Source organism: Acinonyx jubatus, chromosome C1 (genome assembly GCF_027475565.1).
Source record: "Acinonyx jubatus isolate Ajub_Pintada_27869175 chromosome C1, VMU_Ajub_asm_v1.0, whole genome shotgun sequence".
NCBI classification, from domain to species: domain Eukaryota; kingdom Metazoa; phylum Chordata; class Mammalia; order Carnivora; family Felidae; genus Acinonyx; species Acinonyx jubatus.
The window spans coordinates 43,999,117-44,023,597 of NC_069381.1; the positions used below are offsets into that span (position 1 = coordinate 43,999,117).

Sequence of the window (24,481 nt, forward strand, 5' to 3'; positions counted from 1 at the left end):
TTTCGCTGCAGGCCTTTAGTCTATATTTGTTTGCTAAACAGCTTGCAGAATAGTTCCCCGTGGAGCTATCCCACTCCACAGTGCTCTTGGGAAGGAAACAAGACAGTGTGAAAATGGCTACAGGGCTAACGTAAACCTACCTCTACAGTGAAGGTATCTTTGGTAGACTCATACGTGACGTTCAGAGTTAAAAGATGTCCATGAAATGAGGCACCATGAGGTAGAATAGTTCGTGGAACAGAGTAAAAATCCTTGAAAAAGATAGAAGTCAAACAAGTCAGATGCACAGCGTCACTGTTAAGTCTCCAACGTACACACCTAACACGAGTCTAACGATAGGATGATAAAGTTGCTTTAAAAAGAAGAGAGGCTTACCTCTATAGTGATCACATAGCGTTCTGCCAAAAGCAGCAGTCTCTCGATTATTACAAGTTTGGTGGATCTATAGATTAAAAAACTTTTTTTGAGCATATTTGAAATGAACTGAAGACTTGAACGTATTTGAAATAAGTCGCATGATTCCAGTCTGCTTCACCAAAACCACGCAGTTAGCCTCAGTGGCCGAAGGCTTAAATCTACAAAGACTAAACTTCCCCGTCACCCAGGGTGGGAGGCGGCTCAGCCACCTCACAGCCGTTGTGCACTGATGGAGCAAGGGAGGACAGGCAGGCCCCCTCCATGTTTCCTTTTCTGTCGTTTCCTTTCTGTCTTTTTACACAGTTGTTCCATAAATGAGGACCTGGGACTCCAGGCTTGTCTGTCCATCAATCCACCAAGAATGAACAACCAGTAGGTTTGAGTCTCATAATCTTACAACTAAAATATGCCACCTAATTCTGTAAACACATGGAATCTGACAAAGTTCTGAATTGGCTGAAAACCAGTAAGTGTACCACAAATAAGACTTGCTGTTCTAAATAGTTTAAGAATGAGGAGGAAGGAAGGACAAACAACTGTTTATCTGGTTTAAATGAACATTCTGTAGAGTTAAAACACACAAGTGTGGGGCGCCTGAGTGGCTCAGTCGATTAAGTGTCCAACTTCAGCTCAGGTCATGATCTCACGGTCTGTGGGTCTGAGCCCCGCTTTGGGCTCTGTGCTGACAGCTCAGAGCCTGGAGCCTGCTTCACATTCTGTTTCTCTCTCTCTGTGCCCCTCCCCTGCTCACACTCTGTCTCTCTCTTTCTCTTTTAAAAATAATTTAACATTAAAAAGAATTTAAAAAACACACACAAGTGTTAAGAATTATTATCCTATAGGTTTTCAAAGTGCTTGAGAAATCAACACTCATCAGGAGACAACCATCTCTGGAACAGGCAACATATAGCAAGGTTAAGTGCTAGCTTAACCCCTGAAAATGAGACCCGAGATCCCTTTTGGTCAGATTAGGGAATATTACTTATTATTTGAATTAACGAGACTCTAACGCCCAGCAGCTTATGTACTCACAGCTCCATATTTGATTCTAAAGACAACATTATGTGTGTTAACATCAAGAGATGGAAATCCAAATGTCCTTAATTTAAACATGTGCTCTCCCAGAAAAGAAAGTCTAGGCATTTCAAACAGGCATCTTTCTAAATCTGAAAAGAGGTACTAACACTTTCTAACAATTGGTCTGGTTGGCTGATTAGCAGTACTGAAAATTCTACTTTAAAAAGAGTTTGTTAAATACACTGTAATAGTACCGTTAAATATATTTAACAGAGTTCTAAATTCTTTCAGGCTATGGGCAAGAACTAGAATTTGATATTCAGGTGGGGAAGCTTTAGGAATATCTAAATGCTATAGTAAGAGAATTATTTAAAAAAAAATTTTTTTTTTTAACATTTACTTATTTTTGAGAAACAGAGTGAGACAAAGCGTGAGCAGGGGAGGGGCAGAGAGAGAAGGAGACACAGAATCTAAAGCAGGTCCAGGCTCTGAGCTGTCAGCACAGAGCCCGATGCGGGGCTCAAACTCATGAACCATGAGATCATGACCTGAGCTGAAGTCGGATGCTCAACCGACTGAGCCACCAGGTGCCCCTATAATAAGTGAATTATTGAGTGAACTACCTTAATTGTGCCTCAATAATGCATTAAATCTCAGACAATATTGCAGACCACTGTAGAGATGAGAGAATAACTCTCCCCCGTCTGCCACCAAAGGTGGAACTATGGTCACTGAGAAGTTCTCTCAAAACCAGTGAAATAAGAAACTATAATGTCATGGTTCAAATGCAACTTTGAAATTATACGCTCCTATGAACAGTGTTTGGAGTTTATAATAAGAACAGTTAAGAACTATCCTGTGGCTGTGCTCTGTAGTCAGTCAAATATGAAATGAAATGATTCAGAATAAAAAACAGTAAAAAGAGAAAAAAATAACGCACTTATTTAAAGATGTTGCAGTTTGGAAATCCCAATCCAATAGTTCAAAATTGGATTTCTATTCTGGTTTGTCACATAAATGAATCATTAAGGACCTAGGTCATAAAGATGAACCACATCTTACAAACATGTAACTAAAGACTCTTAATATGCATTTTTTAAAAGTTTATTTATTTTGAGAGAGTGAGTGAGCGAGCAGGGGAGTAGCAGAGAGAGGAGAGAGAATCCCAAGCAGGCTCCGCACTGGCAGCACAGAGCCTGATGCAGGGCTCGAACCCACGAACCATGAGATCATGAACTGAGCTGAAACCAAGAGTTGAACACTTAACCGACTGAGCCACCCAGGTACCCCTACTCTTAACATGCATTCTTAATGAGAGTCTATTTAAGATACACTTCCAACAATGTGGGAACGCAAAGGTCATGAGTTGAATCTATAATCACTTGCCGCCATTTTAACTGGGTTTTTTGGGTAAGATTTTATCTTTAAGTAATCTCTCTATATAACATGGGGCTTGAACTCATAACCCCGAGGTCAAGAGTGGCATGCTCTACTGAATGAGCCAGCAAGGCGCCCTGCTTTCTGGCATTAAAAAAAAAAAAGTCCAAGAGGGTTGAATTTTATTGGAGCCTCTCTAATATTAGTATCACTACACAGTACTCATTTAAAAAAAGATGACGAATGTGAGCAAGGCTATTGGTTTGATTCCTATTCTAAAGGGAGCCTTTAAAAACAAGAAGAACTGTAAATAAAGATAAATAACATGTACATACATAAAGTCATTCCGAGCAGAGAGAGACAATACGTGCACCCATCACTTAGAGGGCAGCAGAGCAGGCCTCGTTCTGAACACCTGCCAAGGTTTCCTGGGCATCAGTGATTGGGGGCTGCTTACTAAGAATAGAAGGCTCAGAAAACCTCACAGAAGCATCTGAGCTATGCTTCAGTCTAATGTTTCTGAATACTCACCTATGTTCCTCACTATATCAAAGAACTATAGCAAATACTGAACTCGGGTTTCACTGATAATATTTGAAAACGCTAAACAGGGCAATCTCACAGGAGACTTCAGCTCAAAGTTTGAACACAAATATCTGGGGGTTAAGTTCTTGTTAAAAGTTATTTTGAAAACTAATTTTAAGGAAATAATATTTTAACTATGATGTTATTATAATGCACAATTTTAATTAATCATTACCCTCTGTCTCATTTTGCGCGTGCTGTTAAGTGCCCTGGATTTGGGCACCAGGAGACAGGTTATGTCTCAGTAAGCACATACTTCAAACTTGAAAAATTACTCTTCACACAACGAGTGTATCTTTAGTCTGTTGTAAAGAGTAGCTTACTCCTATTTACACAGAGTCAAAGTGAAAGAATTCAAATTTTTTAAAAAAGTAACAAAACAACAAAAGTTGCAGTAGGCACAGGGTTGGGGCAGACCACTACTTGGTTCTGGTGACAATGACCTACGGATCTTCGGAAAAAAATGCAGATCTGGGACGTATGACGGGAACACGCAATTTCTCAGGATACGACTCTCTGCAAAAACTATGATACAGAATGAGGAAAATCAACCAAAAAAGAAGCCAGTTGTTTTTCCAAACAGGTACGTGTGTATTTACGCATCGTGTGAGTACGTGCTGTAATTTCTGCACACTTACCTATATGGAGACTGAACGGATGTTGCTACGGTTGGCATAGCAGTTGCCGTAAGCATTTTTGTTGCTCTGGTCACTGCATGCGTCAGAGTGGGGCCACCAAGTGCTGAGCTGGCCGCCTGTGAAACATGAAACCATCATTCTATTATCAGGGTTTCTCAAACCTCGGGCCGATTGCTATCTTGGGCTGGATGGACACTTTTTGTTGTTAGAGGGCTGTCCCGGGCTTTGCAGGATGTTTAGCCACATCTCTGATTTCTAGTCACTACCCACCTACTGCTACCAGAAAGGTCTCCAGACATTGCCAAATGCTCTCTGGGAGGCAAAATAACCCCTGGCTGAGAACTACTGTTCTACATATGTTAATACTTAAACAGTACCTCATTTAATTAAGGTACTTGAATACTTTAAGTGGCTTTTTATGATGACAGATTTGGGTGAAGTCACAGATTTGGGTGAAGAACTATGAAAATCCTGCACAGATTCAAGCACGTATTCGTCATCACGAGGTTTAACTTCTTGACCTTTGGGGGCAGTAGCATTACATTTCTGGAATAGGTAAAAAACTTAAACACAACTTAAGAACAGAAATGACTGTTTAACGCTTTAACCATCATGCTGGAGCCAAGGCACTGGAAATGTATGTGAGATAGTATCACACAGCAGGCTTCTAATGGACAAAGGCAACCAATACCACCTACTATGGCCTTTAATAGCATCTAAGATATAATCGCAGCTGAAACATGGGCAAGGGTGGGAAAAAGAAGCTCTTGCATAAAATCCCTGGGCAGAGAAGGAAAAAGGGGAGAAGAATCTACTAGAAATGTGGAATGTCAAGTAGGCCCGTTTTCTGAAGACAGTTCCCATACCCCAAAAGGGGGGGCGGGTGCAGTGGGGAGGAGACGTGGTGGAAAGAGAAGCAAAGCTTCCCTACGGAGGACATTTCTGTACTGGGGGAATCCAGGCAAATGTCTGTTCCCTCTGTGACAATACAATACGGCTGACAAATTCTTCGACAGAATCCAGCCACAAATATCAACATGACACATGATCTCAAACAGAAGATTATAAAAGGAAAAATGTCAAAGCATTTATTTCAGAAACATGTTAAATAAAATTTGCCACTCACTTCTAATCTCGTGTAACAATCAGCAATAAATTTCTTATGTAACGATACGGAATCCTAAAAGTAAGAGGTACATGGAAATTAAAATTAGTCCGACATTTAATTGCAATCATTATTAATGAGAAAACATCAAAATAAAAAAGCCAATTTTCAGGCATGCCAAAGGTCAGAACTTTTATATATATATATATATATATATATATAATTTTCTGTTTTGTGTGTAAGTACCTTCTGTCCTTTGATACCCACCTTCTTCAATCTGGGATTTAGATTAATGTAACTATAGTTTATGATTAACTGAATAGCTTCATTAGCAATTTCTTCATCAGGTGATTCCATGGCTATTTTCCAAATGAAATCCATTCCTATCAATTCCAGCTTTTCTACATACTGTTCAAAAGAAAAAAATCATACAGCACACCAAGGTCACAAAATTACAATTATTTTCTGTTATATCATTAAGTCCACACCTTTCAGTTCAATATGCATTAAGGCTGCGAAAGCCAAGCTACCTATGAGAGCACTACTGTACTGTATTTTAAATCAAAAACAACTAACCACAGAAACACTGGGCTATGTCCATGGCAACCAGGGGAGATATGGAGAGTTTTCTCCAGATGTTCCTAAACGCAAGCTGGAAATCTACCCAAGCAGGTTACAGAAATAGAAATAGCACAGGAGTGAAGGAGCACCAGCTTCAGGAGCTTGTCCTCAAAAGGAAACAGAGCCAGGCTAGAAGTGGTTAATAATCCTTAAGGCTCAATCGGGTCTTCCCAAAGCTCAGTTCAAACGGCGGGATCCAAGCTTACAAGATCTTGTAAAAATTCGTACCATCCACGAAGCCAGGCCTTGAATCAAAAGAGGTCTTAAAAAAGACCATTATTTACTGCCTTTCTTTTTTTAAGGTTCACATGTATATATAAACATAAGTTGCATACATTTGACAGATCCTCACATTCTCCTGCTTCACTGTCTGTTCCTAAAGTTTCCTCCTCAAATCCCTGTCGCTGTGATGAACCAAAGATTCATCTTCAGAATGAAAGATGTTACTTTTTTTTAAATCTTTTATTTATTTTTTGAGAGAGAGACAGAGTGTGAGCAGGGGAGGAGCAGAGAGAGAGGGAGACACAGAATCTGAAGTGGACTCCAGGCCCTGAGCTGTCAGCACAGAGCCTGATGCGGGGCTCGAACTCACAAACCGTGAGATCATGACCTGAGCCGAAGTCGGACGCTCAACCGACTGAGCCACCCAGGCGCCCCAAGATGTTGTTATTTTTTAGGAACACATCCATTACTGGATCTGAGGAGCTGGAAGCCTCGATAAAACTATCCCTGTCCTGCATTCACCTAGCCACAGGAGGCTGCTGGCTGCCCTGGGTCAGCAAGAAGCACGGAGGGATGAGAAGTCAACTCTGTTCTCCCGGGCAGTTAGCGAGGTGTCGCTGTGCCAGAAAGGGAGCCTCCGTTACGCTCTAAGAGAAGCTCTGTCATCAAAGCAAAAGACGCAGTTGAGGCGATGCCCATTCTTTAAAAAAGGTCGTGTTTTCTCTCAATTAGAACACCTTTTTTGCCATGTTTTACTAGACTATCCAAATTATCCAGATTTTGGAAGAAGGTACTTACCAACTGAGCTCCTTGTCGTTTCAATCGATGATCACAAAGATTCACATTTTCAAAAAAAGTCTTAAATAAGTTAAACCCTGAAATTACAGAAGGTCAGATAAATTCATGCACTCTAAGTAACACAGATAACCAAGGAAGAGACTCAAAGTATATCAAGAGCCAAAACTGTAAAACTCTTGGGACACAACAGACATAAATCTTCAAGACCTCTGATTAGGCAACGGTTTGTCAGACATGGTACCAAAAGCACGAGCAGCAAAATAAAAAGTAGGTAAGTTGAACCTCATCAAAATTAGGGGCTCTTGTGCTTCAAAGGACTATGAGAGAGTGAAAAGACCACCCACTGAACGGGACAAAATATATGCAGAGTGTCTTTCGGATGAGGCGCCACTAGGCAGAATATATAAAGAAGTCTCACAACTCCACAATAAAAAGACCAACAGCCCAATTCATGACGGGCAAAAGGTCCGAACAGACATTTCTCCAAAGAATATATACAAACAGTCAATAAACACATGAAGAGATGCTCAATATCCTTAGTCATCAGGGAAATGCAGACCAAACCACGAGATAACACTTCACACACACCAGGACGGCTAGAATAAAGACGACAGACAGTAACGAGGATTGGTGAAGATGTGACGAAACTGAAACCCTCAGATGTTGCTGGTAGGATTATAAAACGGTGCAGCCACTTTGCAAAATAGTCTGACAGTTCTTCAAAATGTTAATTATATGATTCAATTCCACTCCTAAGAGAAATGAAAACTAACGTCCACACAGAAACTTGTACATGAATGCTTACAGCGGTGTTATTAGTAATAGCCAAAAGTGATTAACACTTCAGTGTCCATCACTGATGAATGGATAAATAAAATGTGGTATATTCAAACAATGAAATATTATTCAGCCATAAAATAGAATGATACTAATATGTGCTACCATTTGACAACTGAAATGGTAAGGCCATATAATTTAAAGTGAATCACGAGATACTACTCACATAAAAAGGAATTAATCTGTGTATATAAACACAGGTATATACAGATATGTCTTTATACGCATAAAGAAAAGTCCAGAAGGATAATCCAGACTGCTTAATTGCTTCTGAGAAGTGGGCTTACAGGGAAAGGAAAGAATCACATTTCTTAAAGAACTGAGAAAAAAAGACTTGAAGTTTTCTTCCTACCATTCATGGTGATTTCATATGACTCCAATTTAAGAATTTTCTCCTTGAAAAGCTGCTGCTGAACGTCACTCTCGAGATCATGTTGGCCTTTTGTAAACCATTCAAAACACATCTGTGGATTAAGACAAACGTTACCCTATAACTAAAATTCATGTTAGGCAAATACTTATTCCAAAGTGGGAGACAGAAGATAGGCTACGTTCAATGCTTCAAAAATTTGTATTACCAGGGACAACGGAAACGCCTGGAACACCAGAGCCAAATAAAGCAGTTCCTAGCAGCCTTTCCCTCAGATAATGAAAATATACACTCCTCCTGTTCAATGAAGGTTAGACTTGGGCTTGCCCACTAACGTTTATTCATAAGCCTTGTTGTGTGCCAGCCGCTGTGCTGGGCACGGGCATTTATTCAGTCCTTTCAATGATCCTAGGAAGTAGTTACAACTCTGTAAACGGAGATGAGCACACAATTCATAGTTACAATACGCCAAGTCAGGTGTTCTGCTCCTGGCTTAATCTATTTTCAGCTGTTTAATTATAGTCGGAAAAAAATCTGTCTGGGCATTTATTCTTCTTTGTGTTTAGAATACAACAAAGAAGTTTGTGTTTGTGTTTCTGCCGTACAACATCATTCCAGGAACTCAAAGTTCTTGGTTGGTAACTTGAAATTAGTTCCATGGGAGGGAGAAAAATTATAAGACATACTGAGAATTCTTCAGCTGTGCTCTTTCGGCTCAATTTGGTTTTGTCCAGAATGGTATAAAAATTACCGAACTCACACGTTTATGTCATAGATATGTATCATATAATGTATTTTTTCAGCACTTACAGCTCCTGGCCGATTAGCATAAATGTGTGCTTAGCAAATTGAGAAGCATTTAAAAAATTTTTTTTATGTTTATTTATTTTTGAGACAGAGAGAGACAGAGCATGAACGGGGGAGGGTCAGAGAGTGGGAAACACAGAATCCGAAACAGGCTCCAGGCTCTGAGCGGTCAGCACAGAGCCCGACGCGGGGCTCGAACCCACGGACCGCGAGATCGTGACCTGAGCTGAAGTCGGACGCTCAACCGACAGAGCCACCCAGGCGCCCCTTGAGAAGCATTTAGAATCGACGATGTGAGACCCATAAAAAAGGTAAACTACAGAAGCCCCACTTCTGCCTTATTTTAGCCACACTACCATCTTCTTACCTCTCGATCCAATTCACAAACATCCTGGCCAGTCACAAGACACTCCCAGATTTCCTTGGCACGATTCCAACCCAGATACAGAGTGGCTTCTTGCAAGAAAAATGCTAGAAATTTTAGATGGGCCTCTAAATACTGCAAAAAGAAGTAATGCTAATTAGTTAACTCCAGGCATTCCTGCGCAAAAGCAAAATTAAAACAAACTTTTTAAAAATTAAAACAAGAATTCTACCTCACGCTTGCACATATAATTTAGGGTGAAATAAAGGTGAGACATCTGTTAACAGCACGATACAGTGGAAACTACTTCAAGTCTGTTACAACTTCTAGTCAAGTTGGATGGCAGTAAAATATCATCTCCGTAACCTCATACTGAAATACCGCAAACACTGGTTAAGTTTTTTTTTCTAATTTTTAAAAACAATATTACTAATCAACTGATTTGAAAAACGAAAGCAATTCTCCACAGCACAGACCATTATCATTTCATGTGAAAGGCAGAGGAAACATGGTAATCTTTATCACTTTATCGTATGCAGTTCTAAGGTGATTTGCTGAATGGTTCGCCCACAAATAACAACTTCCTAAACTGTTACTGTAAAATGGTTATAGTCAAAACATAAAACTGCTCCATCGCTACAAAGAAACCTCATGCCACCTCTTTAGAGCGACACCGTACCAGTATCACGTTTATAGTTCGCGCGCAAATAGCCAAACGGATGCTGTAAAGCACGACACGAAAGCACAGCTCCGGATACCTCCCGGTAAGTGTATCGGCCATCCACCAGCGTGGAACCAGTCAAGCCTCCGGGTCCAGCCACAGCGGCTGCAAGTCGATGACAAGCTATCAAACTTCCGGTCACCAACTTCACGATTTCAAAATTTTTCTTCAAGTCTTGAATGATGCTCTTGGCAAAAAACAACAAAAAGGAAAATGGCATGAGAATCTGCAGTCATTTTGTGAGTTTAGCAGAAGCTTCCGCTTCAGCACGTAGCCCTAGTGAGGGACTGCAAATCCAAGGATTGCTTCACTGAGGATTCATTCCCTACACAAAAGCAAACAAAATCATCTAGTATGTGCACTTACTAGGGAACTCATAAACTTTTCTGCTAACGTTTTGCTTCTAGAGACATTCTCTCTTTTGTTTTTAAAAGACGGATTTCAGAAAAGAATCTTTTTGCTTCTTGCGTACTTTTCAGGTCTTTCCTCCCAAGTCTCGTACACTGAAGGAGCTCTGGGTCCTTTAAACAATCTCATCTTCCTGAGATCAAATGTCTTTAAATCTTTTCGAACACAGTTCTGAAATACCATTCAGCCTTTTAAAAACTGGCATAATCATGTCAACCAATTAAGGAAATAAAAAGGAAATGAATCAAGGATGTTGCAAAAGAAGAGCTCTTGTAGAAATGAGAGCAGAATGATGTTTGAACTCAAGATTATTAAAGAATATAAATGATAATCATCAAGATGTAAAATAGAGACTTTACAACTCAGCAATTTTATTTACGTTTTGTTATTAGAGAAGTTGTGTAAGTAAGCAGAATCGTATGCTGATCAAATATAGCTGCTCTCTTACCTTGTCTTGCTTTTGATAGGTCTGTTTTATAAACGAGCGGGTGATCTCGTGGAGCTGACGCAAGGCTGGCACCACCCATACAAACTGGGGATTATTAAGCTGAGACGACTAGAGTTAAAAAGAAGTTACATTAGTTACATCTAGAAATGAATGGCAGGCAAAATTTACTAGCTATAAAAATTTCCCAAGTCGATTAGGTTTGATGCTATACATTCTATTATTTTCCTGTCCACACTGCTCATTTACAGCTCATCTCCATGCACTCATAAGTCAGTCTTCCACTTCTTATTCTGCATGCAATTTCCTAAGGCCAAGAACTGCAAACAGGAGTGGATGTGAAGTGACAGTAAATGTATAGGGTACATCAGCAAAAAACAGACGACAAGGGATTAGCAATTTCAGAGGATAGATTAAGTAGCACAGGCTGCTAGGACATGTTGACATGATCAAATGAACTGACGGGCAAAGTTTAACTTGGATGATACTGGACTGGCTGGTGAGGAAAATGATATAGAAATGTGATTTTCTACAATTATATGATTAAGATACCAATGATATGATCAAGACACTGATAGTGGTCTATATATTCAAGAAAATACTCATGACCTGCTTATATCTCCTAGTTAAAACAATTTTGCAAGAGAGAATTCAATTTTTATTAATTATTACAGCCACTTTACATTTGTACTTTGTATTTTTCAGAAACACTTTCAAATGTTATTTCTGAAACTGGTACAGGACAATCCAGATCTTCGTACTATGTATCTGAAAAGTCTGATGTTCGTGAAATAATCTTTAAAAACAGAACTGCTCTCTAACATAGAACAACTTTCAAATTAAGAGATCTGTAAAATTTGGAAGGCTGTCAGTTTAACACTATTCATCAAATTATCGATTAAGTGTCTAAAAAACTGAGTACAATAAGTTTTAGGTCCTTAGCCTTTATTTTCAAGGCTGAATTTTGCTTTCGTTTTTAAAGCCTTCTTGCTTCTTCACGTCTTTCAGTAACATGAAGACCTTTATGGGGCAGAAAACACTTCTGAAAAAACCTACTTTCTGTCTTTGGCAGAAAAACAGCATACTACTGAATGTGTAAACGAGAGCGAGCTATTGCCCAAAGCAAGACTGGTCTTCTTGGAGATCAGCCAACCAATCGCAAATACCGTATTTCCTGGATTCTAAGATACAGGTTTTATAAATTTCAACATTTCTGAAATTGACACTGTTTACAATTTTGTCAAAAGTAACTTAGCAGCCACTGGGGGGGAGAAAGTTTTGACACGGCTGTCCTTACCTGCGTACGTGCACCCTTAGCTGTATATGAAATGTATCTACTTGTGCGTCTACCCGTCATTTTAGTTGCGACCTCATATATGTAGCACCAAACAAGGATGGCTTCTTAACTTGAATTTAGATCACAAATTTGTTACTTAAACTGTCAAAGAGATGACACTACGATGTAACAGGATTAGCCTGCCGTGTGTGTCAACTCAAAAGCAAAGAAATCCTGCCAGTGGTCTCAGTCTCAAAGCCAGGAGAATTTGGTGTGACAGACTCATACCCTGTGAAGGGCCGTGTCACCCACCACTAAATGTCTCTGTCCAAAGGTTGCACCCAAAATGCAAGAGAAGCTGTTTATCTTGTAGTATACACAACTTGACTCAGTTAAGGAAAAAAGCAGCTTGAGTTTTACAAAAAAGGACAAGGACACAAAATTCCATAGTCTTTAACATGCCTCGAAAGGATACAGTCATTCTTACGGAGGTCAAAGTCACTACCAGATAATGAAAAGCACTGTGCCAGTGAAGCCATACAGACTGGTCAGAAAGAGGCTTAGATGCAAACTCTTGAGTGTGACTTTAAACTAAAGAATGGTAAAACTAAAATGTAGCTTCTTTTTTCCTTCTCTGCAACTTACTAAATCTGTGATGCAGGTTGCAGTCACTGGCATCTTAGAATCAGAGAAATAAGGTATATATTAAAGGCCAACTGTTTGCAAGACCACCTACGTATTTGTGCTAAAACAGAAGAGTTGCAAAATGACAAAGATTAAAACCCTAAGGCTTAAGTCCAAACTCATACCTACCAAAAGGATTATAAACATGAGGATATAAATATGAACCCTCTAGCAAATAATCAGATATATTAAAAAGCAGTATTAGGACGATTTCAGTTAATTATGGTGAGAATATTTTTATTTAACATAGAAAATCATCCTTTGAAAGTAGCTCACCATCCAATAAAATTCAGGAAATCAAATAAAATTGGAATTTAAAAAGTATTTCTGATATGGCCTTTCTAAAGTTTAGCAAACAGGAAAGATGTTATTTATTCCATCATATCCACGACACGATGTTGCTCAGTTACAAGAAAAATTTAAATTATTTTTCTCCGCTTACCAAAAGGGCAAGAGACTACGGTGAACAATTAAAATGAGCACGTTTGATAATGCCTGGTAATGGAGCTGAGATTTCGTAAGTAGGCGGTAACGGGATGTCCAAATTAGACCTCAATATCAGATGAAGCCTTCAAGGTCAATTGGTATAGCCTGCAAACCTATGCCTAAATCCTCAGTCACTCTGGTTTAACGACTAGTCTCCTAGTGCTTCCCGTGATGAGGAGACAGTGCATTCTACCGCCGACTTCTCACGGAAAGTTCACTGCTCTCTCATATTGAAACAGGCCTCCCGCGACCTCTTGGGAGACATCAAAAGTCGGTGGGATCAAACTTCTCTATCACAATCTAAGTCTCTGAAGAACACTTTCATATTCTTTCTTGAATTCTCTTCTCAAAGCTGAACATCCCCCCTTTCTCATCTGTCTTCTTTTTCCAGACCTAGCCATTTACCCTAGATTCAAAGCACACATTTTTGCATGGGAGGACGTTTTTAAAAAAGTATTTCCTCCTGTGCTAACCACATCACTGTGAGGCTGTACTGAGGACATCTTGCTACTTTTGCTTTGAATTATGTGCTTTGGCAAGTAGAGGCCACTCCACTCTGGGTAAGTAACGATTTTAGTGTCCTCACAGGGTGAAGGGGCGGAATAAGAGGAAGGGGCGGGCATCCACCTAGAAGCTGCCAGGCACTGTGCTGGGGGGCAGGGGTGGTGCTGAAGAGAATGACTTAGGGAATACCCAAACACTGCTACTTGAGTAAAAACGACTTTTTTGGCTTAGTGATTTTTTTTTTTTTTTTTTGGATGCGTACATTTAAATTTTTAATTGAAGGGAAAAAAGGAGTGAAATAAGAGGGAGAGGGTTGGGGGTAAACAGTGGAAGGTATAAAGGAAGCAAAGGAAAGAGGACCAAGGGAGCCAAGGGTAGGTATCCTGGCAGAATCTACAGAAATAAAGTTAAGAAATAAGGGTCGGAATTTCCGAACACAACAGTGGAATCTGGGAATTTTAAAAGTGTCAAAAGCAGAGGGAAGGGGAATCAGTTGGGGGAACAGAGGTAGCTGAGGGTGGGAGGGGAGTAAGAGGTGGGTGATCTTGTCTTACCCTTTGCTTAGTTTCTGTGTAGCCTGGCAGGGAGACATAATCCCCAGTCAGCCCACCTTGCTGCCTGGCAGGAAAGGGCATAGCATAGAAAAACACCTTTAGTGGCAGGATATAACTCACCCCCCTGCCTGGAGCCAGATCCAGGGGGCTCTGATCTTCCCGCTGCCCCCCTCAGCCATGTGTACTTTCAGAGCGAATGTGCGAGAGCACTCAGTCCACTGAAAAGTGCTATGTAAACGCAAGGTATTATTTGGAATGAAATCATGGTACATGAGAATTTCTTTAACTGGGAGCAGTGGGAAATAAAAACGGAAGGGCACTCCTTTCAAGTCTCCCAAAATGACTCCAAAAATCGCCACGTGACTTGAGCTTTGTTATAAAACAACAGGCATGAATGAAGTGACCGCAAAGAGGGGCAACAAAGAGGCACCGACGCTACGACTAGAAGAGCGAAGTCATGCTGAGCCACGGCGAGGAAGGAGCAGGCGGCGGGAAAGGGGTGCTGGGTTCAAAAGCCATTTCCCTGGAGGCAGGAAAAAGTCCCTTGAGCTGGGACCCTCAGATTTATAAAGAAATGTATCTGCTGCTGAGAAGACAAGACTGTTTGTCTACAGATACCTTTTCGTCTTGCTATTACTACTGCTAGGGAAGGGTCTAAACTCCTTACACAACTCACTCTGGATGAGGGTCAACTGCAAAGACAGAGACTGCAACAAAGTATCTGAATCGCTAAACTGAGAGAACTTGAAAAATTCCCACTGTATCTGAGAGCGAGAGCAATGTTGCTGAATTAAAGGAACAATTCCTTAAAACCTGAGCATCATCAACTCCAGTTTGTGAGTGACTTTTTGAAAATCTCTAAGGCTAGGTTATATGTAGAAAATTCACCTGATCACATTTCGGCATCAGAAATCTAAAACACAAAGTTCTTACGTGTCCCTAACTAAACTTTATGACCAAATATAACATAATAAAAGCTCACTGAATCACCATGGCCTCTTAACAAGAGCTAAGAGTCTCTGAATATACCAATGAAAATTAGCAGTATTCAAGAACCTTTAAAGAAACACTTATTAATGAAAGCCAAGAAAAATGTTTAGCCAATGAAATTACTAAGCCACATTCACCAAAACCTTTTTTTATGTTACAATAAAACGAAATCCCTCCTGTTATGAGGCTTTCCATTTGGTCTGGGCAACCCAAGGGCCTCGGCTAGAGGAGGGCACTGCTTTGGTGGGGCAGGCGTGGGGGGGTGGGGGTCCTGCCGCAACAGGGGAGGTCGCTCCAATGAGCCGCCCCAAGATCAGCCCTCTGGAGCACAGACTGGATGTCTAAGCACTGCAGGGACGGGAGAGCTACAGTCATCACTGCTTGCTCTGCTAACCATGCTTTCAAAGGGCAGCCCCTAGGTGCCCAGCAGGCTGGAGGGCAGAGCCCTGAGGCAAAGGGCTCCCAGAGCAGTGGCCCCATTGGCTGTCACCGCCTACGCCCGCCTCCTAGTATTGGGTCCTAGCAGCAAGAGTCACCAAGGAATCACTTTATGAACACCTCTGAACTAGGCACCCGAAAAACTACTATGTGCCAGCACTGAATGAACCTCCTTCTTCCCTTCTCTTTCTTACTCCATGAACAGTGCTCCACTTCTCCCTCATGGCAGAAAAATGGGCATGGTATTTATGCAGAGTCCATTGGACTCACGAAAATGGTGCACACTTCGCATTTAGTTTACAAAAGAAGGAACTAAGTTAAAGGTCTTATAATTTTATGAAAATAATAAAACTACCCTGTGAATGTGACCTTGGATTTGTGAATAGACGGCAGTTTCCGAGCATTACTCAAAGAAACATCAAAACACTTATTAAAAGAAATTATTGAATTAGTATACCTTTTGGGCGGTTCCATGTGAAAAGTCTTACCTTGAATCCGTCCTTCTTGTTTTTTTCCAAACCTGACCACTCTCCGGGCTGAAATGAATTTTAAGAGAAATGTAAGTGGCTTGGTAAAAGTAGTACCTACAATTGCCAAATCTTGGACTCTAAGGTAAGAGTTTCCAGGTCGCACATTTGATTTACATAATAGGCTAAGAAAATCATTGGGTCCTAATTACTCAGACAATGCTATTGATGCTCTGACTACAAAAGGAGGTCGAAGGTAAGACCAACCCTTTTAATATCTTCTATGCACTTAATGATGTAGCTTCTCTTGATTGCTTCCTTCACCGCGTATGCGTCACTCAGGATTGTCAGGTGCTCCTCCAGGGCTTGCTGGATAAGGCTACTGGGCAGGGTCGGAAGATGGGCCAGTTCCCAGAGTACATCTAACACCTACAATAACACCACACAAGATGAGCCCACACACGCACGAACAACCGCATAAAGTATGTGGAGCTGGAAAGATTAATTTCATCCTCCTGCCTTTCCAGACGTGGTCTCAAAGCGAGCTTCCCGGCCTATTCGTCCAATCAGGCTCAACAGCTTCTGTCTTACTCTATCGCTTTCCGTCTCCCAGCTCTGCGGAAGGGAAAAGGCAAGACAATCCAATTGTATCAAACCGGCAAAATATGCAGAAAGTTTACACCTGAGCTAGAAAGGTTCGCTAAAGCAAGAAGAGTGTATGTTTAGATGCTTCCAGCTTAGAGGGGGAAGCTTCTTTTAGAAAAAACTTAAAAAGCTAGCACGTTTGACTGGACACGTACCTTCTGAATGAGAACAAACAAATGATTAAGCTGATCTGAATTAAATTTGACAGCTGCTGCAGCAATAATAGTATGGATGTTCTCGATCACAGTAGATGATTGTCCCGACTGGAAAAGGAAACATGGGGGGCAAGTTAAGTCCTGGAACTTGGAAAAAACCTCAGCCTCCCATCCCCCACCCATTCCCCCCTCCTGCAACTGACAGAAGAGGAAAGCAAAGCAGCAATAAAGATAAACTGATTCCAGTTTCATTGGCATTCCCTTGCATGAGAATACTGGCAAAACTAAAGGAAGCGACCCTTGTTAATGGCCATCGGTTGGCCTTGGTTAAATTCCTAGCAGTATTAAATCTTTCAGTTAAGTGCTCAATCTGACATATTCTGACATATTCACTTCAACGGGAGTGCAAAGTATTTTCGACTGGCAAATAAAGATTCAAATTGATTTCAGGACTTTGCATTCACTTCCAGCTGAGGGGAGTCTCTACCTCGTTTTCTATTTTGCTCATAGATACATTGTAACTTCAATGAATAGTTATTTATTCCTTGGGCAGTAAGTTTCTGCTTCAGAGATGTAGGTCCTGTGGCTGTCCTTATGGTTGAAACTCACTTTATGACCTCAACCATGACTCCATCATGCCTCACTGCTCACCATGTGGAGGACTTGAAAGGCAGGGACTTTTTTAGAGTCAATTCCACGAGAATTTTCCAGTATGTGCCATATACGAACATTCACCACATGCAGTAGGGATATACATTGTATCCATCATGATCTCTAATCTTTAGCCTTATGTGGACTCACAACTTACACTCACGACATTCTGTGAGGGTATTCAATCAACGAAAGCGGACATGGGAAGTAAGATCTGTAGGACCCAGGATGGTTTTCTGTCAGTCCTGTACCTGCCAATCACATTTCCTCTACTAGCTATGCTCCTGCTAGGTCCTGCCCAGGGGAGGCACTGCGGGCAGATGACAAGGCAGGGGGAAGAAAGAGGCACTGCTCTGTGCTCAGGGACTGGACGCAGGTGCTGGCCCTGGCAGCAGCACGGGCTTCCAGGAGCCCTGCTGGGGGTGCCAGGCTCAAGGGCAATCCCAGCATTTGCAGTGAAAGCATCTCCAAAAGCAGATTCCTTTCCTTGCACTTTGTATGCCCTTTCCCCACTCCGCTCCCCCAGCATTCCTGCTTCTCTCTTTTGCTCTTCCCCCCTAGCAACACCTTTGTCAACAACCCCCAGTATCCAGTTCCCTCTGAGACACCTAGCGAGGCTTCTGTTTCCTGACCAGGTTCTGACTGATACGGTGTCTAAGAGGGTACAGGTGAGGTGAGCTCCGGGCCTCTTTCTGGCTGGGCAACTAGATGAAGGCTAACACCATTACTGAAACAGACCGAAAAAGGACTAGGTACTGACATACTGGATTTGAGATGCCTACAAGATGGCATGCATGAAGGCACAAGAGTTATATATACATTTACATACACTGCACTGGAGGGCCAAGAAGAGGTATGGATTAGGGACCGAATTCTGAGTCAGCAGCATCCAAAAGCAGTCAAAGCCACAGGAGTGGAGGAAACTGCCTAATGGAAGATTATACACTGAGGAAAGGGCTAAGGCTTGAAAGAAACTAACATTTACAAAGTAGAAGAAAATAAGTTAGTAAAGGAGACTTGAAGAGGGTGCCAGAAAAGTGGGAGGAAAATGAGTCAAATGGATATTAACAGAGCGAAGGAAAAAGAAAATGAAGGGTGTGGCTGATTCTGTCACAGCTGCTGAGGGTCCGGGTAAGCTGAGGTCTGTAAACTCAGTGTTACTTTCATCCTCATTTACCAGAACTGAACAGGAAACACCTATCCATGAACATAGATAAGCAAACACAGTGAAAAGAACAGGACACTGACACACAAAAGACATACAATTCCCAACTGCTGTGTGGCCTGTGGTAAAGCTTTTCATTTTTTTCAATCTGAGACATGAGAAGACTAGACTAGCTGGGTAGTTTTACATCTTCTGGGTAGTGCAATCCTTTTGCACATATGCAATCTTAGCAGAAGCCCTGAACTGCAAACCAGATTGGAGCAGCTCCGCTTTGACTAAAGCAGGATACAAGATCCATTTCCCTGCTTGTTCACCACTCTCCTTCCCTCTCCTTCTGACAGAAATGTCAGAAAAAGGCAAAAATAATTCTGATCAACTTACCTGTATCTTCCAAATTTTAGTAAGTTCATCTAAAGACAATTTACTGCCCAAGAGTTCAATAATCCCCTTTATACGATCACAGTATTGTGCTTGGTCTATGTTGCCTAAGGGAAGAAACACCCAAGAGGCAGACAGATTCAGTGAACATTGACTTTCTAAATACGATTCTATTAATTCAAAGCAATATTAACTCGCTACCAGATTTAAAGGCTAATACAGTCAAAACAACATTTTCACACCTTTCTTTGATATAAAAATACATCACTTACAACTACGTGTTAAGAAATATAAATATATGTTTTTAAAAAGCAACTTACCTTCCAGTGCAATGGACAGAACTGAGTTTTCAACCAGCCAATCTAACAATCTGTCTGTATCTATAGCATTCTTCACAGATTTGGATAAAGTGCTATCTTCTATTAGTTTGGTTACCTAAGAAGACAGGATTATTGTGACAGAATCCAGCACAAATACGCACAATCAAAATCTTCATATATAGGTATACATACCCTGTGACTTTTACGGTGTTGCAATGTGGTCTGATAGTTAGCCAAAATGTATCAAAGGCCAGTTACTATAATAAGTTAACAGACTACTTATTCCTGATGTCTCTTTAAAAAGAACGTGGAGCCGGGGCACCTGGGTGGCTCAGTCAGTTGAGCATCTGACTTCAGCTCAGGTCATGATCTCATAGTTCATGAGTTCGAGCCCCACATGGGGCTCTGTGCTGACAGCTCAGAGCCTGGAGCCTGCTTTGAATTGTGTGTGTCTCTCTCTCTCTCCACCCTTCCCCCACTCGTGCTCTGTCTCTCTCTTTCTCAAAAATAAATAAAAATATTAAAAAAAAAAAAAAAAAAAGAATGTGGAGCCAACAAGGGCACTCTCTGGGCAATTTCACAAAAACACTAAATATTTCCAAAAATTTCAGAGAATGAATTTTGAATGTAACACATGTAGAAAGATCGCGTTAACAATGACGAACACAGATACCATTTTATATATAATCACTGTTACCTCTTTTTTGTATGATTACAAGAAATTATTCTGCTTCATTTCTCAACATTCTGATATTAATGACCCCAAGTTTTGGCAGAACTTAAAGCGTCTGTGCTTTAAGTCTTCTACAAACAAATACAAAACTTACTTCTTTGAGGGAATTCATTTTAGCGCTAAAATGTGGCGACTTCAGCATGCGCAGTAGGATGTCTAATCGAAGGTCATCCACCACGGTCACCAAATCCGGCTGGAAGCGCATGCAGAGTAACTTGATGGCAGACAAGAGCTCGGGGATGCTAACCAATCTCTTTTATTCAAAGCACACACAAACAGAAAAGGAGCCATGAGAACGTTTTGCTCCCAATTCAGACACAGGAGTACGGGACATTTTCAACAGCAAAGGTTGGTGGTATCCCATACTCCATATGGTCAATTAACTAGTTTGCTTCTAAACAAAAGTTAGCACACAGGTGAGCAAAGGGAAGGATCCTGTGAGAATTTCAAGGTCAACAACATAAAGACTGTTAAACTTAAATGCTAAAATTACTTTAAACAACTTTGGACAAGCTTGTAGTACTGAACTATTTAAAAGCTTCTTCAATGCTATACCTATTAGAATACTCTCTAAATCAACACGTTAGTAAAATTCTGAATGGTATCACTTGCTGGGAACCCTATAATCACTCTATTGATTTAACGCCAACCTGGTGCTTCAGAATACTGATGCTTTACAAAAAGCATTTCTTGCTTAGAAAATGTAAAATGAACTTGATGTGAGTTGTATATGACCAGAATCCAAAGAACAATGGCGTGTGAACCCTGCCCCGAGTCCTGGCTGTGCTTTGAGGACTAACAGGCTCTGGGGCCTACCTGTCTGGAGACGGGATTTACCTTATCTTTGAGGTCCTTTTCCTCCACGCTCCGTACATCCTGGATCGCAGTAAGGATGACTGGGTCTAGCATCGGCTGCAGAAAAGATGTGCTGCGGTTAATAAAGACTCCGGATTCTGCCCCAGAACTAGAAAGCAGACACTTCTTCATTCACACTTCACAAAGGACAGAGTGCAACGGAAGGATCTCAATTCTAGTGCCAAGAGCCCCATAGCTAACTAGCTCCTACCATCTCAAGTAGGCCGTACCTGACTCCATGCCCCAGCTCCTTTAATACCACATGGGTGCAATCCCTGTCATCACTATCTCAGAAGGATCCTTTCAAAGAGCAACCAAAGACACATAAACTAACTTTTAAAACATGAAGCATGAGTAGGTATTATTTCTGTAATAAAGTAAATATTTGGTGTTTGATTTTAACAACTGCATATAAGCACAGACCATGAAGAAAAAAATGCTGTGATATGCACTATTTTTGTGTGCTGATATAAATGAGGCCTACAGACGAGACTCCTACAACACGTCGCTCCGGGATGGTAGCATAATCAGATAACTAACTCTAAATATTACATGAGGAGGAGGAAAATATTAGCTAGGTCTAAATGCTCACTTCCAACTAAGTAAAATAATTTTTAAAAACTTATCTGGTGACAAGAGAAGATAGACAGCAAATGGCTGCCAAAGCCAAGAAGACATTAGCAAAGAATTAAAATGACACCAGGCGATTATCCAGCTGGGATTTCTTCCTCTACGCTTGCGTCCCCTGTCCGGGGAAGACTGGGGGCTGCTAGGGTAGGAGGCAAGCAGTGCTGTTCTCGTCAGTGGCACCCCCCGGCTCACTTCTCACTGCAGCTCAAAGGGCATGATCACCATTTTATAGACAAGAAGGCCAAAACACAGATGTTACATATGTCTTCCAAAGCATACAAGGGGCAAGTGGTAGAGACCGTTGTTAATTTACATCAGGTAATACGGATGTGAACATGGTATGAGACTAAATTCAGAGCATGAATATATTGCTGAGTAAATCGAAGGTTGGCTAATTTGAAGCAATTAAATATGCTCTGGTTGGAAATTCAATACTTTTTACTCTTTTTGAAGTCTACTGTGCTTATTTATATAAAACTTAGAATTTCTTTGTTAATTTTTTTTAGTCTTTATTCATTTTTGAGAGAGAGACAGAAAGAGACAGAGAGAGAGAGACAGAGCACGAGGGAGGGAGGGAGGGGCAGAGAGAGAGAAGGAGACACAGAATCCGAAGCAGGCTCCAGGCTCTGAGCTGTCAGCACAGAGCCTGACGTAAGGCTCGAACCCATGAACCGTGAGATCATGACCTGACTCAAGGCTGGACGCTTAACCAACTGAGCCACCCAGGCATCTCTAAAACGTAGAATTTCTAAAGAATTTAAAATTAATTAGAAGCTAGAACATTTATGCTAAATCTCTTTCCACAAGGCAATGCATGGGTAGAGAGCATTTAAAAATCCAATCCTGGCCCTGATGATTAAAAAGCCAATTATTAAATTATTAGTATTTATTATTAAATTATTAAAAAGTCAAATAATTTTGCCTCTTATATCTTAGTGTTTCAACTATAAAATTAATGATTATATGTTTAATAAGGTGAAAGAACATAAAATGTTTCTAATGAGCTTAATATCCAGAATGAAGAAATACATAAATAGCCCACCATCTGATTTCATGTAAAAATCTTGCAGGATTACTCTGACATTTAAAGAAAGCATTTAACACTTAGAAATGGTAGAAATTTCCTGAACCTACTAAAAAAATCGTATCTCCCTTGTTAAAACGAGATATTAGCAAGAAGGAACAGTGCATACAAAAACACTGCTCCCAAAGGACTCTATGCTTTCAAAGCCATTTATAGTGATTTAAAAAAAAAAATCGCTGGGAAAGTTACAGGTTTCACAGACCTATTTACAAAGAAAATAAAAAATGAAGGTATTTCAAAGTGACACTTTATTCAGTAAAACCTGTCAACTGAGATGGAAAGGAAACAAGAAAGTATAATAGGCCTTAAGCACTAGAAAACTGACATGCACAGCTCTATTTGATGGCCTGTTGACTTACAACCTGCAGGGACGGGAGATCAGACAAGATGCACTGTTAAGCTGTTATTCAGCAGTGACTTAGCTAGCAAGGAAGCCCAGTGGGTTGTTCAACACTGATCTCATTTAATACATAATGGCACTGAATCCTTAAACAATCCTGGGAAGGGGGTTGGGATATATGTGGCCTATGTTACAGATAAGGAAACAAAAATACATGTAATCATATATAAATTCTATTTGATAAAATGATAAACTGAAAAGGTAAATCATCTTTTTAAATATTAGAAGTCTCCTCTACCTTGAATTATTAACCATTTTTTCGTTATTTTCTGAGAGTATTTTTATTAGAAAAATAGCTAATCTGAACAAAGAAAAGAAATAGGGCACAATTCTGACCAACCGATAAAAAGGTAATTATTACTGTCTGTATGTGTTAGGTCACCTTCTGAAGCAAATGTAAAGTGGCCTGTCTTACCTGAACCACCGAGGAATTGAGGTACTCCGCACACACCCCCAAGGGCTGCACCAATGCTGAGACCGCCTGAAAACAAGGACAGTGAAGGTCAGACATCAGTTGTGAGAGGGTGTTTTTCCTTTCAGCATTAAACACGTCCCTTTCAGGGACAATCTGAAATGGTGACTAGATCAAGTCCCGAATGAATGACCAGACAAACCACACCCCCCAGGCGGGAAGAACCAGTAACAAGACGTCAATCCATTTACATTGTTACAGAAATTTAATAGAACTTAAATCAAAACAATGCCAATAAAACTTCTTTGGAGGACTGGATGAAAGACTTTTAAAACTTACATTGTAGAATACTAACAGTTTTTATTTGAAAAAGAAGGGGATAGCAGGCGAAGGAGTGAAATGTGCCTTCAAAAAACCACCGAAGTCTTCCGTGGAGGAAATTATAAAACTTTACTGAAACGCGTAAGGGAAGACCCAGACAAACAAGCAGATGCCATGTTCCCGAACAGAAAGAACCAGCACCGTAATTCTCCACACAGGGACCTATACGTTTAACACAATTCCAAACACAATCTCTGGGGGATTTCTGCAGGACAACCTGGCATGTTGATTATATTCAAAGGGCAGAAATACGAGAACGATCAAGGAGATCTGAGAGAAGAAGGACTGGTACTACCAGGAAGGAAAGCTGTGCAGCAATAGTATAGAAATGGGCAAAGAACACACGAACAAACCAACAGAAGGAACACACCCGAGTACACGTGGGGCTGTGACATGTGACTGAGCCAATACGTCGAAATAGGAGAGAAATCAGGGATTAGTCATTAGAGGACCTGATGACAACCAGTTACCTATTTGGAAGAAAATTAAACTGGATCTCTATCTTACGTAATATATAAAAATAAATTCTAAATGAATTCAA

General features: G+C 40.7%; 1 protein-coding gene across 3 annotated transcripts in view; it reads right to left on the bottom strand.

Moving 5' to 3' along the window:
* The window catches only part of USP24 (ubiquitin specific peptidase 24), a 140,233-nt gene that overhangs the window by 69,925 nt on the left and 45,827 nt on the right, over positions 1–24,481 (bottom strand). For 2 of the 3 annotated variants that reach the window (XM_053214110.1, XM_053214109.1), the window contains exons 8-27: positions 23,563–23,628; positions 21,016–21,090; positions 20,273–20,431; positions 19,446–19,560; positions 19,129–19,232; positions 16,932–17,039; positions 16,651–16,746; positions 16,399–16,560; positions 16,153–16,200; positions 14,237–14,296; positions 10,736–10,843; positions 9,917–10,066; positions 9,162–9,293; positions 7,970–8,081; positions 6,781–6,857; positions 5,407–5,547; positions 5,161–5,214; positions 4,035–4,150; positions 376–442; positions 141–251 (exon numbers count right to left, since the gene is read on the bottom strand). In XM_053214110.1, coding sequence (XP_053070085.1) covers positions 141–251; positions 376–442; positions 4,035–4,150; positions 5,161–5,214; positions 5,407–5,547; positions 6,781–6,857; positions 7,970–8,081; positions 9,162–9,293; positions 9,917–10,066; positions 10,736–10,843; positions 14,237–14,296; positions 16,153–16,200; positions 16,399–16,560; positions 16,651–16,746; positions 16,932–17,039; positions 19,129–19,232; positions 19,446–19,560; positions 20,273–20,431; positions 21,016–21,090; positions 23,563–23,628 — 2,061 coding nt within the window. The remainder of the gene's footprint in view (positions 1–140; positions 252–375; positions 443–4,034; positions 4,151–5,160; positions 5,215–5,406; positions 5,548–6,780; positions 6,858–7,969; positions 8,082–9,161; positions 9,294–9,916; positions 10,067–10,735; positions 10,844–14,236; positions 14,297–16,152; positions 16,201–16,398; positions 16,561–16,650; positions 16,747–16,931; positions 17,040–19,128; positions 19,233–19,445; positions 19,561–20,272; positions 20,432–21,015; positions 21,091–23,562; positions 23,629–24,481) is intronic. The other variant, XM_027059086.2, reaches the window with a different exon arrangement.